General features: G+C 41.2%; 1 protein-coding gene across 1 annotated transcript; it reads right to left on the bottom strand.

Moving 5' to 3' along the window:
• Positions 1-1,275: 1,275 nt before the first annotated feature.
• LOC117860418 (alpha-terpineol synthase, chloroplastic) lies at positions 1,276-7,565 on the bottom strand. Its single transcript, XM_034743727.2, has 7 exons — positions 7,199-7,565; positions 6,732-6,990; positions 5,259-5,628; positions 4,918-5,136; positions 2,590-2,725; positions 1,962-2,213; positions 1,276-1,876 (listed from the first exon to the last, which is right to left on the bottom strand). Exons 1-7 carry the CDS (start codon positions 7,505-7,507, stop codon positions 1,580-1,582), a joined length of 1,842 nt encoding a protein of 613 aa, XP_034599618.1. The 5' UTR covers positions 7,508-7,565; the 3' UTR covers positions 1,276-1,579.
• Between the last annotated feature and the right edge of the window lie 7,634 nt (positions 7,566-15,199).

The raw sequence follows: 15,199 nt of genomic DNA, 5'->3' as shown, positions 1-15,199 counted from the left end.
CAGTACTCGAAGGATTGGCCGCATCTAGAAAAGCACCAAGGAGAACTCAGGCGACGCCCTCAAGTACCCGGAGCTTTCCTCTCGACTATAAAGTACTCGGGGGCTTATTGGGCATACATCCCCGGGCCCACGGGTAGGCCTTGTACGGCCCACTCAGGGATGTACTCGGATGAGATCAGGATATGGAAGGCTGCACCAGAGTAACAAAGCCTCCAGATCCCTGAAGATTAGTCGGAATAGACAAAGAAACTACTCTACCGACTAGAAGTAGGAATCTATAACCATATCCGACTAGAACTCCACCCTGTAACCCTGCTCCCCCGACTATATAAGGGCGGGCAGGGATACCCTCAAAATAGAAGTGAAGAAGTCTAATACAATCAACACACAGGACGTAGGGTATTACGCGATCTAGCGGTCCAAACCTGTCTAAATCGTGTTCCTTGCGTCCCCATCGACTCCTTGACTCTCGACGACACCCACCGCACAAAAGACAACCTAGGGTACCCCTAGGCGGGTTGCCGGTCTAAAACACTAACACCTACCAAGGGGTATCCTGAGGTAGTAGATTGGTTGGTGGGGGGTCGCGAGACCTAGAACTTGATGGTAAAAGCGAGGACATAAGACACAGATTTATACAGGTTTGAGCCACCAGAGTAGCGTAATACCCTACATCCTGTTTGAGATGTTGTATATTGCGCCTTGCGCTAGGGTGTTGAGATTGCTCTCATTGGGTTGAGGTTAGTCTGCTGATCCAGGTACCCCTGCCTCCTTTATATACTTCAAAGGTGAAATTACTAGTCGATTATAAGGTAGGAGTCCAAGTAGGATTACGAGATGAGTCCTAGTAGGATTACAGGGGAATCCTAGTAGGAGTCCGTCTTCTTCCTTTCTTACGGGTACTGGGATCTATCCCTCTAATTTGTATGTATGACCCACGTCTGATATATCATTTTTCAAGAAACACCAATAAGGGATATGTGAATATATGTATTATATTTACATGTATAGAAATATATAATAGAATTTTTTTAAATACATACATAATTCATAAACATTGCTTAAAAAGATTGTTTGAGTACCTTATTTCTTAGTATTGATATAATAATTCATCTTGTCTTGTATTATTCTTCCCCTTAATACTGTGTCACACCTCAATTACACGAGAAACGACGAAGGGAAACGTGAAGAGGGTTTTACATGCACAAAGGGTGTATTGATGTATCAAATGAGGGGTTTATTAGGGTTTTGATGTGTCAGGAAAAAATGGAAAAGTATTGATAAAGTATCATAATTTTTTTATTTATTTAAAAATCATAAAGATACAAATATCAATACTTGGCTGACAAGTATCAAGAGAGTACCAGTGTCCGACAAGTATCGGATGAGTATCAATATATATTGATACTCGGACCCTCACTTGTGAAACGGAGGCAGTAAAACACATGCAAACGCACAAACCCCACATTCGTGTCCTGGCATTCGTTTTGTTGCCTTGACGCTGCCCTGCTCCTATGCTGTATATTACACACTTGAAAACCTTTTCTTTTCATGTGTAAAATCGACAGAGTAAAACAAGCTAGAATACTTTATAAGAGTCTACAAACAGTGATTTAACAGTATCCTTGATGTTGCAACTATTTGTGTAGGCATCCTCTTGCTTGTAGAAAAACTCCATACTTCTTGTGAGGTTGAATATCCTCTCCAATAACTCCTTTGGTTGGGCTTTATTAGGTTTTAGCCACTCCTCGTTTAAACTTTTCCATGATTCCTCTGTCAGCTCCTTTATCTTCTTTAGTGCCAGTTCCATTGACATATTGTGCTCCTTCATGCAACTGTCAATTGTTGAAGCGACATGCAATGCCATTTGTTCACGCTACATATGAAATTGTTCGGTCAAAGATTTTACAGCATTTTTTTAAATTAAAGGTAAACAACACTAATGAAAATAATGACATTACCTCATATGACTTCGGATCATCTAATAGCCTCAGAATTATGCAAAGTGAATGTACTATTTCAGGCATACTTGAAACCCACTCAAAAGATTCTCTCGTTGCTATATCACCCATTCCAACGAATGATGCACAAGACAGTAGGTGACATGCTCCACTCCTTACTGAAAGTTGCAAGTGTTCTTCAACAGTTGCTGGGACATATCTTTGGTCACGCCATTTAACCTCAGTGGTGTAAGCTCTCACCCAATCTATTGTCTGAACAAAAAAAAAATAGAGGTTCACATAAACAGATACAAACAAGTAGACGCCTAATAAAAAACAACTAATAGCAATTTACAAACAATACTGAAAGTCTGGTAGCATATATGATACATATATTTCGTAAGGATTTATGAGTCGGATGGTCACTTTTGCCACATGAAGTATCTTATAAAATCAAAATTACAACAAAGACTTGTATACGTGAACAATATGCATTTATGACATTGGATCAGTGATCTTTTAAATGTTTTTTATGTGGAACAATTTGGTATAAGGATTTTGCACCTCTTGCAAAAACAAAAATAGTTTCCTTCTTATATTCTCTTCGAGAGTGATAAGTATATAGATGTAGATCGGAGAGGTAACTCACGACAAATTTCAGGTAGGACAAGCGATACTTCTGCTCTGTTTCTAGCTCATGCTCAATGTCCTTGTAGGTATCGAAGATACACTCAAGAATAATCTTCAAGTTTGCTGGAAGGTCCTGGCCCACCTTTGTGTCCCAACTGGACATGATAATTTTCGACCATACACACATAATGATAATCACGCCCACAATAATGTTAGTAATTAATTTACTGGAGACAGAGAAATGAAATGTTTAACATGGTCCTACAAAGAAAAATGGGATTTGTTGCAGTGGAATCGTGGCGGACTTTTATTTGGGTTTTTTCTCGGTTTGCCATGGAAATGCACATCAGGCCAATCTCAATGGACATTCCATAGGAGTTTCATGAATATTAAATATATTATCACATCAGCAATTTTGCTGGCTTGACAAGGTTATTATGAGGGGGAGTTTCATCCCCGTGATACCTAACATGTATAGTTTTACCAAGTTCTTAGTGTTGATAACAGTGCAATAAAACTGTGCACTAAGACTGACCTCATACTGACTACTCAGTGTCCCCATTTCAAAAACTGACATAATGAAAGACTTCCCTTCTCTAGAAACACCATATCACCCTACCAAAACCCTTCTTCCTTTTGCTTCATCCATCTGTTCTCATCTCAACTGCTGGCTATTGCCACATAATAGTAAGTCGATGGATATGGTCACCACTTACTACTCACTAGTAGGTTTTCAACATTTTCCTAGTTTTTTTGTTGCAAATAACGATGGTTATTGGTCTTCTTTAGAAGCTTTCAAGTGACCTAGTATTTCTTAGTCAAATTACAATATCTCAAGAGTTATTTAGTAATTTGCCAACGATGTTTTTAGTTGAGAAATGTTGGTTAGGATTCTTAGTTGCTACTTGCTAATTTGATTTCACCATTGTGCAGGTTATCCAAAATAAACTACAAACGTTTGGCCAATTAAAAAATATGTAAAGGAGAATGTTGGTGGTTACAAAATGCCCAAACAATAGAGTGTGGCTCTTATACTAGACCAGCGTCCAGGAGACCTTCTAGGAGACTAAGTGGCTAGATTGCTGTGTTCTATACAAGGCCTCGTACCCCCTATTTATAGCCTTGGGAACGAGATTGTTGGTGGTTACAAAATGCCAAACCTAGGATTCGGAGGACTCCCGAAGGTCTCGAGACCCCCTCGTCTTCCCGCTATTGCGGGTTCCAACCGTCCACCTCTTGCTGTCAGGGAGGGCGAGAAAGACGGGATGACCTCCCTACCCCAGGAAAAAATGGACTTCTGAGCCTTCGGAAGCATTCCGGCGGAAACTATCGCTCCGGCCCCTGATCTTGGTCCAATTCCCCAACAAACACTTTATCGGAAAAGACTTATTTTCCCCTCAGTATGGAGACCCTGAGAGCCGACCCTGTGAGGGGATGCCAGTGTGGGCTTTTTGTCAAATCTCCCTTGCGGATACGGAGACCCTCTGTACCTAGGGCTAACGTGGTGGGAAACCACCCCCTCCCCCTATGGCCTAGACTCTGGGACCCCCTCCCACTTCGGAGGTATTCCGGACCCTTCGGGGGTCTCCCGAGGCTGGGTGACGTATCCACATCGGGTAGCGCGTAGGCAGCCTCCTGAAACCGGGGAGGCTCCACCACCTAGATCCGGAGGGGCCATGTTCCCTTTAGGGGAACTCCGAAAGCAACAGTTCCTCCTACTTGCGATCCATGGCTGATTCCCCAATAGAGAACAATCATCGGCCATTTGGAAAAGTACACTCGGGAAATGTTAAATATATTGTAGTGACTTGTGGCGCTAGACTACTATATTTAATCCTAGTGTCAGCTGAGATGAGTGTAGGAATTTCATAAAAGTTACATAAGAATCAGTTTAATTTCCACATGGTACCTGGAAAAAAATTCCAAGAGTGCCTCAAGTTTTGTTGCCACCGTGAATACCCCAGTATAAGTACAAACATTCTGAGAAAGAAGAGGCATTACTCCTGTTTTCTGCATTTCTCTCTCTCTCTTTTTTTATTTCCATTTGCCCCAAAAATTGGCACAGACACCAGCCACCTGCACCCTAGTTATGTTTTTTTTATCGTACTATACTTCTATTGGCACACCGGTGATAGAGAAGGAATTGAAAGACAGGGGAGGAGAGGGCAAGAGCGACTGGATTATCCCCAAAGCATCCTGGGAAGATAAAAATTTCTTCGAATTTTTCAAATGTTTGCTGGGTCGTCGGTGTGTATATGAAAATTTCTTTGGGTTTTTACATCCTTTTATTTTTTTTACTGAGAAGGGAATAAAATAGTTTTTCTCCTTGAAAAAGTATAACACACACCTTTCTATGCACCTGGTAAACAGTTCACATTCCTCTGAAGTTCCATAGACATCATAAATATCATCCACGATCGAGATAATGGCCATCACCTGTGTCAATATTATGCGAGCTCGTGAGTAACATGGTTCGAAGTATGCACCTGCCATCCAAAAGTAGCACTCTACAATTCTGTCTCGAGCGAAGGACAGGTTTGACTGAAGTTGTATATTCTTCCACCACCTGAATTTACAAAAAAAAAACTTAAACAGACATTAATATATGCCTCGTGTTTTAGGGTATCTCTTATATTAGTTTGAACATTTCACAAGAGACATAATTTCATAAGAAAATAATTATATCACCTTGTAATGATTTTGAGTTCTCGCTGATGATGGAGTTGCATAAGATTTGAATTCAGTTTTGCAAGTTCTAATATCGTTTCATGCACTGTAGCTTCTGTCTCATACATGGAGATATAATGCTTCAGCTCATATATTTTGACCCTTCTAGGGAGGGGAATTTCAAGTGCAGACGTTATTTCACGTGCTAATAGCCCTTCAGGATCCAGATGAGGCATTGTTGTTTCTAAACACTTTTTACTGAAGGACACTGCATCATCCAGTATGGTCTCTCCATGAGTTCCAAGATATGCAGCATTGTAAAGGCTCAGTAGGTCCTCCGAACTGTTCGACTCAAAATTTCCCTCTTCATCCTTGAACTTTATAAACACATCTAGAATATTATATTAATTACTTCTTATTTCAAATAGAAGAAATAAACTAAAAAATTGACCATCAAAACATATAATTAACACTTCAAACAATTCTAATACTATCTGAGTTGTTGAAAAGTGATACCAATTAATTTATGTTTAGATGTCCCTTGACAGCATTGCAGGTTTTATTTATTTCTACTAATAACTTTAAGTTACATACTCTTCTTCTTTAATACAATAATACACAGTTTCCCTGCGTGTTCGAGAAAAAAAAACACTAAGTTGCAAAAATTGTCGTGGTGTCGGTCAGAGAACCATAATAATGTATTTGCGTTGAGGAATAATAAGAAATGCAATAACTGATTTTAATAGAGTAATTTAATGCCACAAGCAAGCAAAATAACTGCAATACATTTGAACAATTGCCCCCAACTAAAGTTAATATATATGCAGCATGGGCTTTATTTACGTTGCACATCTCATTATAGGCAAGTCAATTGCTGAGACGGATCATTAATTTGATACTCTGTCTAAAATACTTCACATTTTCAAATGGGTGAATTTGAAATGCAGTGGATCGGAATAACTTTGTCTTTTGGTTAAAGAGGAGTTTGTGATGTTTGATACTACTTGCAAATTGCAAAGTGGGTCCAGGAAACAATATAACAAGTGTTAGAAATAAATATCTTTCTTTTATACGCACAGCACAAAAAATATAATTAATTAGTGATTGAAATTTCGTTTTAAAAATATAATTACATTTTTTGTTGCAGTCAGAAACTTCAAAATATAACACAACCTTTTAAACTCAAATTCAAACTCTTCTAGAAAATGTAACTTTTCCTTGCAAATTCTTTTGTACAAAAGAACTTTTTTTAATATGAACCATAATACTATTCTCAGATGATGCGCAAATATTTATCTCCACATAATAAGTTTACTGCACTGTGGAGAACTCATTTATCAGTTATACATAATTTTGTTTACAATGTCCAGTTTGGGCTGGGCCATAGTTTTTTCAAAACGGGAGGTAATATGTACTCTGCCATATAACATTAGTAAGATTATGTCAGTCCAATTGACATTCTGAGCACACAAATAGGAATTGGAAATGTCTCACCTTGCGAAACTCTGCAACCATGATTGCGAAGCAGATAGAACCATAGAGCTACTGTTTGAAGGTCGCAGCCACTAAGATCAGCACTTTTAATCTGAGTGAACGAACCATTGATCTCGTCTTCGAATAAATGATCCAGGCAAAGACGCTGTAGCACATGGATGAGATGAAGCCTTTGAAGCAGGCTGTAACCACTGCTTCGTCTCTCTATCATGTCTGCCACTTCTTCCTTCAGTTTGTCCGCACGTTCTGCCATCCTTACCTGATGAATACAATACTTAAACTGAGCAAATATAGTGAAGATTATTAATTGGTCTTAAACTTTAGTTAACATACTCAATACGTCATATGAAAATCAGAAAGATAGAAAATGTAGGATAAACTCAGGTGCTTGATATCTCCTTTTTAATGTCAGTAGAAAACGTAGCACGTATGTAAGTACGAAAGTGAGCTAGCAGAATCTATCAAACCTGTTGGTGGGGGGAACATGCTACTGTGTTCGAGTAGTGAAGGAAGAAATCGCCCCATATGGAAGGATGGAAACGGGGCGGATTCTTGCGGGGTCGATCATCGATCTCGTCGGGATCATCGTGTAACCCTCCTGCTGGGTGTTGATGCGTTACCCGGCACCGGAGGACGTCGTACTGCTGCCGCCGTCGACACATCCATGAACGATACGGGCGTTTTCCAATCGGTTGTGACAACACTATTGCGAGATGGCAGCTTCCATTACACTGTCCTGGTTTCAACGCGAAGGTGGCCATCACAGTGCTCTGCATCTCGACTCATTCAAATGATTTCCGTGCTATTTATCGACTTAGTTTCTTGTTAGGTAGCAAGGGTGTTTTTTTTATAGACCAGAGATCTTACTTAAACCATCACAAAGACTCGAGACAAGCCTGTAATACAGGTTATAATGACTGAAAGCTGAGACACCTGCCCAAGGCTGAAGGTTACTCTTCCACTGCATTACTTGGGTCCGAAGAAACCATGCCCGAGGAACACGCCCAAACGATAGATTGCAGCAGCACTCACGCGCCTGGAATACCAACTATGGTTGATGATTCCATGACAGGCCAAACAACTCAGCATAAGTACATTCTCTAAAATAAAACCCTGAATATTTTTCTGTTGGTTATATACGTACTGTCGGCCCTGCGGAGTCGATCAACAAGAATGATTGAGTACACGAAAGATTGAGTGCAGAACTCAGCTACAATGATATCATCGACGCATATGGAACTAAAATAATTTTTTATTAAATAAATCCGCACGTTGAAAGCCAACAGCTAGATTTGATGGGGATCGCTAATATATACTCTCTTTGTCTTAAATTATTAGGGTATGTTTGTTTGAGCTGCGGCTTTTGAGCTTTTTAGAAAAGCTGCTATTGGGTTTTTTGATTCTGAAAAACCAACACTAGCTTTTATAATATGTGTGTTAGTTTTCTGAACTCGGAAAGCTACGAAAAGCTCATAAAATAGAGCTTTCCAGCTTTTCATATAAACTCAGCTTTTCTGAGCTGCACGAGAAGTTCGCTGTTTGTTTGAACTTCCAACTTTGTAAACTGAAAAGCTGCCACGAAGCTCAAACAAATAAGCGCTTGATTATTTTGTCTCTTATAGATTTTTCTATACGTTAGATTTTGAAACTAACAACGTGAAACTGGAACGAAGTGCTACGATGACCCTTTCTCTCAACAAAGGAATGTATCGATTAGGGTATAAATTGAAAATATATACTTAAGAATACAGTCACAAGAAAGTGCAATATTATGGAGAATGTGTGATCAATATAATCAATTAAAATTCGTCCTACAATATCGACTGCATCTCGACTCATTCAAATGATTTCCGTGCTATTTATCAACTTAGTTTCTTGTTAGGTAGCAAGGGTGTTTTTTTTATAGACCAGAGATCTTACTTAAAATCATCACAAAGACTCGAGACAAGCGTGTAATACAGGTTATAAAGACTGAAAGCTGAGACACCTGCCCAAGGCTGAAGGTTACGCTTCCACTGCATTACTTGGGTCCGAAGAAACCATGCACGAGGAACACGCCCAAACGATAGATTGCAGCAGCACTCACGCGCCTGGAATACCAACTATGGTTGATGATTCCATGACAGGCCAAACAACTCAGCATAAGTCCATTCTCTAAAATAAAACCCTGAATATTTTTCTGTTGGTTATATACCTGTCTGCCCTGCGGAGTCGATCAACAAGAATGATTGAGTACACGAAAGATTGAGTGCAGAACTCAGCTACAATGATATCATCGACACATATGGAACTAAAATAATTTTTTATTAAATAAATCCGCACGTTGAAAGCCAACAGCTAGATTTGATGGGGATCGCTAATATATACTCTCTTTGTCCTAAATTATTAGGGTATGTTTGTTTGAGCTGCGGCTTTTGAGCTTTTTAGAAAAGCTGCTATTGGGTTTTTTGATTCTGAAAAACCAACACTAGCTTTTATAATATATGTGTTAGTTTTCTGAATTTGGAAAGCTACGAAAAGCTCATAAAATGGAGCTTTCCAACTTTTCATATAAACTCAGCTTTTCTGAGCTGCACGAGAAGTTCGCTGTTTATTTGAACTTCCAACTTTGTAAACTGAAAAGCTGCCACGAAGCTCAAACAAATAAGCGCTCATTATTTTGTCTCTTATAGATTTTTCTATACGTTAGATTTTGAAACTAACAACGTGAAACTGGAACGAAGTGCTACGATGACCCTTTCTCTCAACAAAGGAATGTATCGATTAGGGTATAAATTGAAAATATATACTTAAGAATACAGTCACAAGAAAGTGCAATATTATGGAGAATGTGTGGTCAATATAATCAATTAAAATTCGTCCTACAATATCGACTGCATCTCGACTCATTCAAATGATTTCCGTCACTACGGGAAACCTTAAATTTGCCGAGTGTTTTGTTTTTGCCGAGTGTTTTTTTTTCAGACACTCGGCAAACAAGTGTTGGAGGTATGCCCTAGAGGCAATCATAGAGATGATGATATTCCATTTGTATCCATGATTTGTATGTTGTGTTCATTGAATATCCATTGAAGGCTACTTGAATTGATTTGCAATTATGTGAATTGTATGTGAAACTCTTTACTTGTATGGTTATTCTAAAGTTGTCCCTAATCGGAGTTCATGTGAGGACACACATGAATATTAGACTAGCACATGTATTAGTTGATGACTATGTTTCATAAGTCATGGACTTGGAGATGTTGAACTAATAATGTGGACTCATGTGGAGACATGTGCTAGGACTGACCTAACACGAGAAGTAGTTCTCTCTTTAAACAACATATACGCTTTGTCCTTAGACCTGAGATTGTTGCATGTATTCTAGATGTGGATCGACCTACTTAGGGGCTATCAAACGCTACGCCGTAACAGGGTAGTTATAAAGGTAGTTTTCGGGTTTGTCAAGAAGCATGCTATGAGACATGGTCAATCAAGATGGGATTTGCCCCTCTCTGATTGAGAGTGATATCTCTGGGCCCCTCGAGTGATCGGATCCGAAAATGCATGGCCATGCTACGTACGGTTAAGAGTTAACCTACAAAGGGATTCCGAATCACAGGATCGAGAAAGAGCGGTCGGCTTGAAGCTAGACCAAATATCGTGAGGCAAAGGGAATAGCATGTATATTATGTTGTGATGGTTCGTTTGATATGATCTTCATGTGCGTATAGGAGTTGGCACGTCTTGCTAGAGGCCGCTACCGACTATTGGGCCGAGTAGGAGTACTCGGGCCATGTCTATACGTATCCGAACCCATAGCGTCACACACTTAATGGGATGGAAGCCCAATTCGGATCTGATCCGAGTTGGATTAGGTTTAGAAGTACTAATGGGCCTCGGATCCAGAGGCCCGTTAGGAACCTCTATAAATAGAGGGGTGGGGGCGCCCTAGGGTTTACACCTTTTGGCGAAACACACCTGCCGCGCCTCCCACGCCCTTGCCTGTTGCAAATCGCGGATCTAGCAGTCCGGCTTGCGACGCTTCCTCCCTGCACGTGTGGATACCTTGGAGGTGTTGCGCCTGCAGCACTTGGATGAGCCGCCGACGAGCCACGACGAACCAACGATGAGCCGTGGTTCCGGAGGCGATCTTACTACACGTGGACGAGCTGCTGAGGAGCTGCTGGACGTGATCGACTACGTACGACTACGTTGATCGACTACGTACGACTACGTGATCATCTTCACTTCATCGACGCATATCTACATCTTCCGCACCAGTAGTGCGTCGAGTGGTAATCCCGTGATCCTTATACGGCAGTTCTTCCTGGTTATACGCGGTAGAATTTTTTGAATTATGCTAGTGTAGCCTACCTCGTATCCCAACAGTGGTATCAAGAGCCGTAGCTGTTTAGTTTTGGATTCGGGATGTGTGCATATGGAGATATGCAAGTTTTCCGTTTGATCTATGTCCTGGTTTCGTGCCTTTGCTGCAATGGTAGTGTAACGACATACTCCTACCGGTCGGTTTCCGCCATCGGAGTTAAGTGATACACGTAAATCCAGTTGCAGTGAGCGAAGATCAATATGATTGGTTGAATCGAAATCCAGGGTCATACGCCAGGCGCATTAGATGTGCAATAGTAGATGAGATCTACTGCCGGGGTCGGGATTTTTGCCATATGCGTATGCTTCGGTAAATCAGCCGTAACTTTTCGGTACGATCTCGGATCGGGGCGAATTTTATATGAAAATTGATCTACAGAAAAAGTTACACATGAAATTCAACCGCTTCGCCGTTTTCGGCAAATTTAGATTTCCCAAATTCGGCTTGGAAGATGGAGTTTCGGGCCTCCAAAGTTTGGAACGTTAGGGCGCCTAACTCTGTTTTGCAGAATGTATGTATGTATCTTGTGATCAGTATGGCCCCCTTGTGTATGTGATGCATGTGTGTAACTCATTCATGTTCTGCGTGTCACGCGTACGGCAACACGGCAGGAGCCATATGTGTTGTCACTTTATTGTATTTAATGGTCTGCGTACCAATATGTGATGATCCAAGCAACTATGTAATCTTCATTACTAGATTCTTTACTAGCTATTAGGTGTAATAGCATGTTCTAGTTCTTGGAGGACTCATCACCAGGAGGATGGCGCACATGAAACATGGAGATGGAGATCACCATATGAAAATGGGCCATACTGTGTCACAACTGTGTGAATGCTATTCTGTTTATGTTTTACTTTCTGCATGCTGTGATGTTAGAAGTAGAACGATCCCTCACAAAGTTTAAGTTAGTATGCCCTCCCAACTAAAACTTGCACCGTCCCATGTCTTGTACAATTAGTGGTGGGTCTATGAAATTAGGGTACCACTAGTTTTCCTTGGCTAGACGGGTTTGTGTCGGACACTTACACGCATAAGGGTTGGTTTGCTTAACGAGGTCATCTTAACGGTTAAGGACTTTGGGGCATAAAGGTTGGGCGCCGAGACATAGAGATGTCACCCAACAACAGGAGTCATATGTGATATGATTAGCAAAAGTTGCTTACCGATCTACCTTGTTTGCTAGCGGTGATGCTAAAGCTCACTAGTAGACTTGTTAGTTGTGGATCCTGAATCACTAAGTTTCAATAGAGGGATATTGATTTTAGTGGGAGTAGATTCTGTTAAAATAGTTTAATGTGATTTGCTCTATCATGGATACGTTTGTCTTAGTGTATTTTGCATTACTTTGTTGTAGATTAATGGCACCTAGCAGCACTACACCGTTTGCTTTGCGTTCGGTCCTTGAGAAGGACAAGTTGAATGGAACAAACTACTCGGATTGGATCTGTAACCTGATAATTGTTCTCAGGGCTGAGAAAAAGGAAGATGTTCTAGACAACCCACTACCAGAAGAACCTGCTGATGATGCACCCGCTGCTGCTAAGAATGCTTACAAGAAAGCATGTGATGCTAACCTCGAAGTAAGCTGCCTTATGCTTGCTTGCATGGAACCCGAGCTGCAGATGCAGTTCGAAACAAACCATGAGGCGCACGATATGATCGTGGCGCTTAGAGACATGTTCCAAACACAGGCCAGGACTGAAAGGTTCAATGTGTCTAAGGCCTTTGTTGAGAGCAAGCTAGCAGAAGGCGCAGCAGTAGGACCACACGTAATCAAGATGGTTGGTTACACTCAACGGTTGGAGAAGTTAGGCTTCCCACTGGGCCAAGAGTTGGCCACTGATTTCATTCTTTCGTCTCTTCCGCCTAGCTATGGGAACTTCATCTCGAACTACCATATGCATGGGATGGAGAAGGGTCTGATTGAGCTGTGTGGCATGCTTAAAACAGCAGAGGCTGACATCAAGAAAAGCGCTAGTACCAGCCATGTGATGGCGATACAGAACAAGCCTAGCTTTAAGAAGAAGGGCAATTCTTGGAAGAAGAAGGGCAAGGCTGGAACGTCCAAGCCAAACCCACCGCCCAAGGTTAAAGCTGGACCTGGACCTGCTCCAGACAAAGAGTGCTTTTAATGTCATGAACTTGGTCACTGGAAGAGAAACTGCAAGCAGTACCTAGCTTCCTTGAAGAATGGCGGAAGTACGAGTACTTCTACCTTAGGTACGCTTGTTGTTAACGTTATAGACAACATATTTCTCGCTGATACAATTATTAATTCTTGGGTATTTGATACCGGATCGGTTGCTCATATTTGCAATTCGATGCAGGGAATGATAAGAAGTAGAAGCATGGAAAGAGGAGAAGTTGATTTCCGCGTGGGCAATAATGCAAGAGTTGCTGCGTTGACCGTCGGGACGATGCAACTCCACCTCCCGTCAGGATTTATTATGGAGTTGAATAATTGTTATTTTGTTCCTAGTTTAAGTCGAAACATTTTGTCTCCTTCATGCTTGATGAAGGATGGTTATTCATTTGCGAGTGAAAACAATGGTTGTGTGATCTCTAAGAATAATATGTTTATGGCTTTTGCACACATTGTGAATGGATTGTTTGTTTTAAATCTTGATGGTTCACCTGTCTGTAATGTAAGTGCTAAAAGGCCTCGGCTAATGATTTGAGTCCTACCTACTTGTGGCATTGTCATTTGGGTCATGTAAGTGAAAAGCGCATGAAAAAGCACCATTCTGATGGACTTCTAACTTCGTTTGATTTTAAATCATACGAGACATGTGAGGCTTGCTTGCTAGGCAAGATGACCAAGACGCCTTTCACAGGATTTCCTGAGAGAGCAGTAGACTTGTTGGAACTCGTACATAGTGATGTATGCGGACCAATGAGCACGACGGCTAGAGGAGGATTCCAATACTTCATAACTTTCACTGATGATTTTAGTAGATATGGCTATGTCTACTTGATGAGGCACAAGTCTGAAACCTTTGAAAAGTTCAAGGAATTTCAGAATGAAGTTGAAAATCAGCGTGGCAAGAAAATTAAGGCCTTACGATCTGATCGTGGAGGCGAGTATTTGAGCCACGAGTTTAGCAATCATCTAAAGAGTTGCGGAATTGTTCCACAACTTACGCCGCCTGGAACACCTCTGAGAAACGGTGTGTCCGAGCGACGTAATCGAACTTTGTTAGACATGGTTCGATCAATGATGAGCCAGTCGGACCTACCGTTGTCATTTTGGGGATACGCTCTAGAAACAACAGCTTTCACACTTAATAGGGTACCATCTAAATCCGTAGTTAAGACATCATATGAGATATGGACTGGAAAGGTTCCTAGTTTGTCTTTTCTAAAGATTTGGGGATGTGAAGTGTTTGTCAAGCGACTTCAGTCGGACAAGATCACACCCAAGTCGGATAAGTGCATTTTCAATGAAGGACTTAGGGGAAGCGGCATATATTCTGGGCATTAAGATCTATAGAGATCGATCAAGAAGGCTTATAGGATTAAGCCAAGATACTTACATTGACAAAGTGTTGAAGCGGTTCAGCATGGAAGAGGCAAAGAAAGAGTTCTTGCCTATGTCACATGGCATACATCTCAGTAAGACTCAGTGTCCTTCGACTGCTGATGAGCGGGATCGCATGAGTAGAGTGCCATATGCCTCGACTATTGGATCTATCATGTATGCAATGATAAGTACTCGCCCAGATGTTTCATATGCGCTAAGTATGACAAGCAGACACCAATCTGATCTAGGTGAGAATCACTGGACAGCAGTGAAAAACATTCTGAAGTACTTGAGAAGGACTAAAGATATGTTCCTCGTCTATGGAGGTGAGGAGGAGCTCGTTGTAACAGGTTACACCGATGCTAGTTTCCAAACCGACAGAGATGATTCAAAGTCACAATCAGGATTTGTGTTCACGCTAAATGGTGGTGCTGTTAGTTGGAAGAGTTCCAAGCAGGAGACGGTGGCCGATTCTACGACAGAAGCCGAGTACATCGCGGCTTCGGAAGCCGCGAAGGAAGGTGTTTGGATAAGGAATTTCCTCATTGAGCTTGGTGTGTTCCCGAATGCGTCCAG

This window comes from Setaria viridis, chromosome 1 (assembly GCF_005286985.2).
Source record: "Setaria viridis chromosome 1, Setaria_viridis_v4.0, whole genome shotgun sequence".
Classification (NCBI taxonomy): domain Eukaryota; kingdom Viridiplantae; phylum Streptophyta; class Magnoliopsida; order Poales; family Poaceae; genus Setaria; species Setaria viridis.
The sequence above is the reverse complement of the archived record's forward strand: the minus strand, read 5'-3'. Positions and strand labels throughout refer to the sequence as shown.

Excerpts from the sequence above, each read along its gene's own strand:
- LOC117860418 (XM_034743727.2), bottom strand. The coding sequence starts at position 7,507 with ATGCAGAGCACTGTGATGGCCACCTTCGCGTTGAAACCAGGACAGTGT. Across the intron at positions 5,629-6,731 it reads TGGTTGCAGAGTTTCGCAAG|ATGTGTTTATAAAGTTCAAG; the intron begins GTGAGACATTTC and ends ATAATATTCTAG. Across the intron at positions 2,726-4,917 it reads TTTACCAGGTGCATAGAAAG|TTGGGACACAAAGGTGGGCC; the intron begins GTGTGTGTTATA and ends TATCATGTCCAG.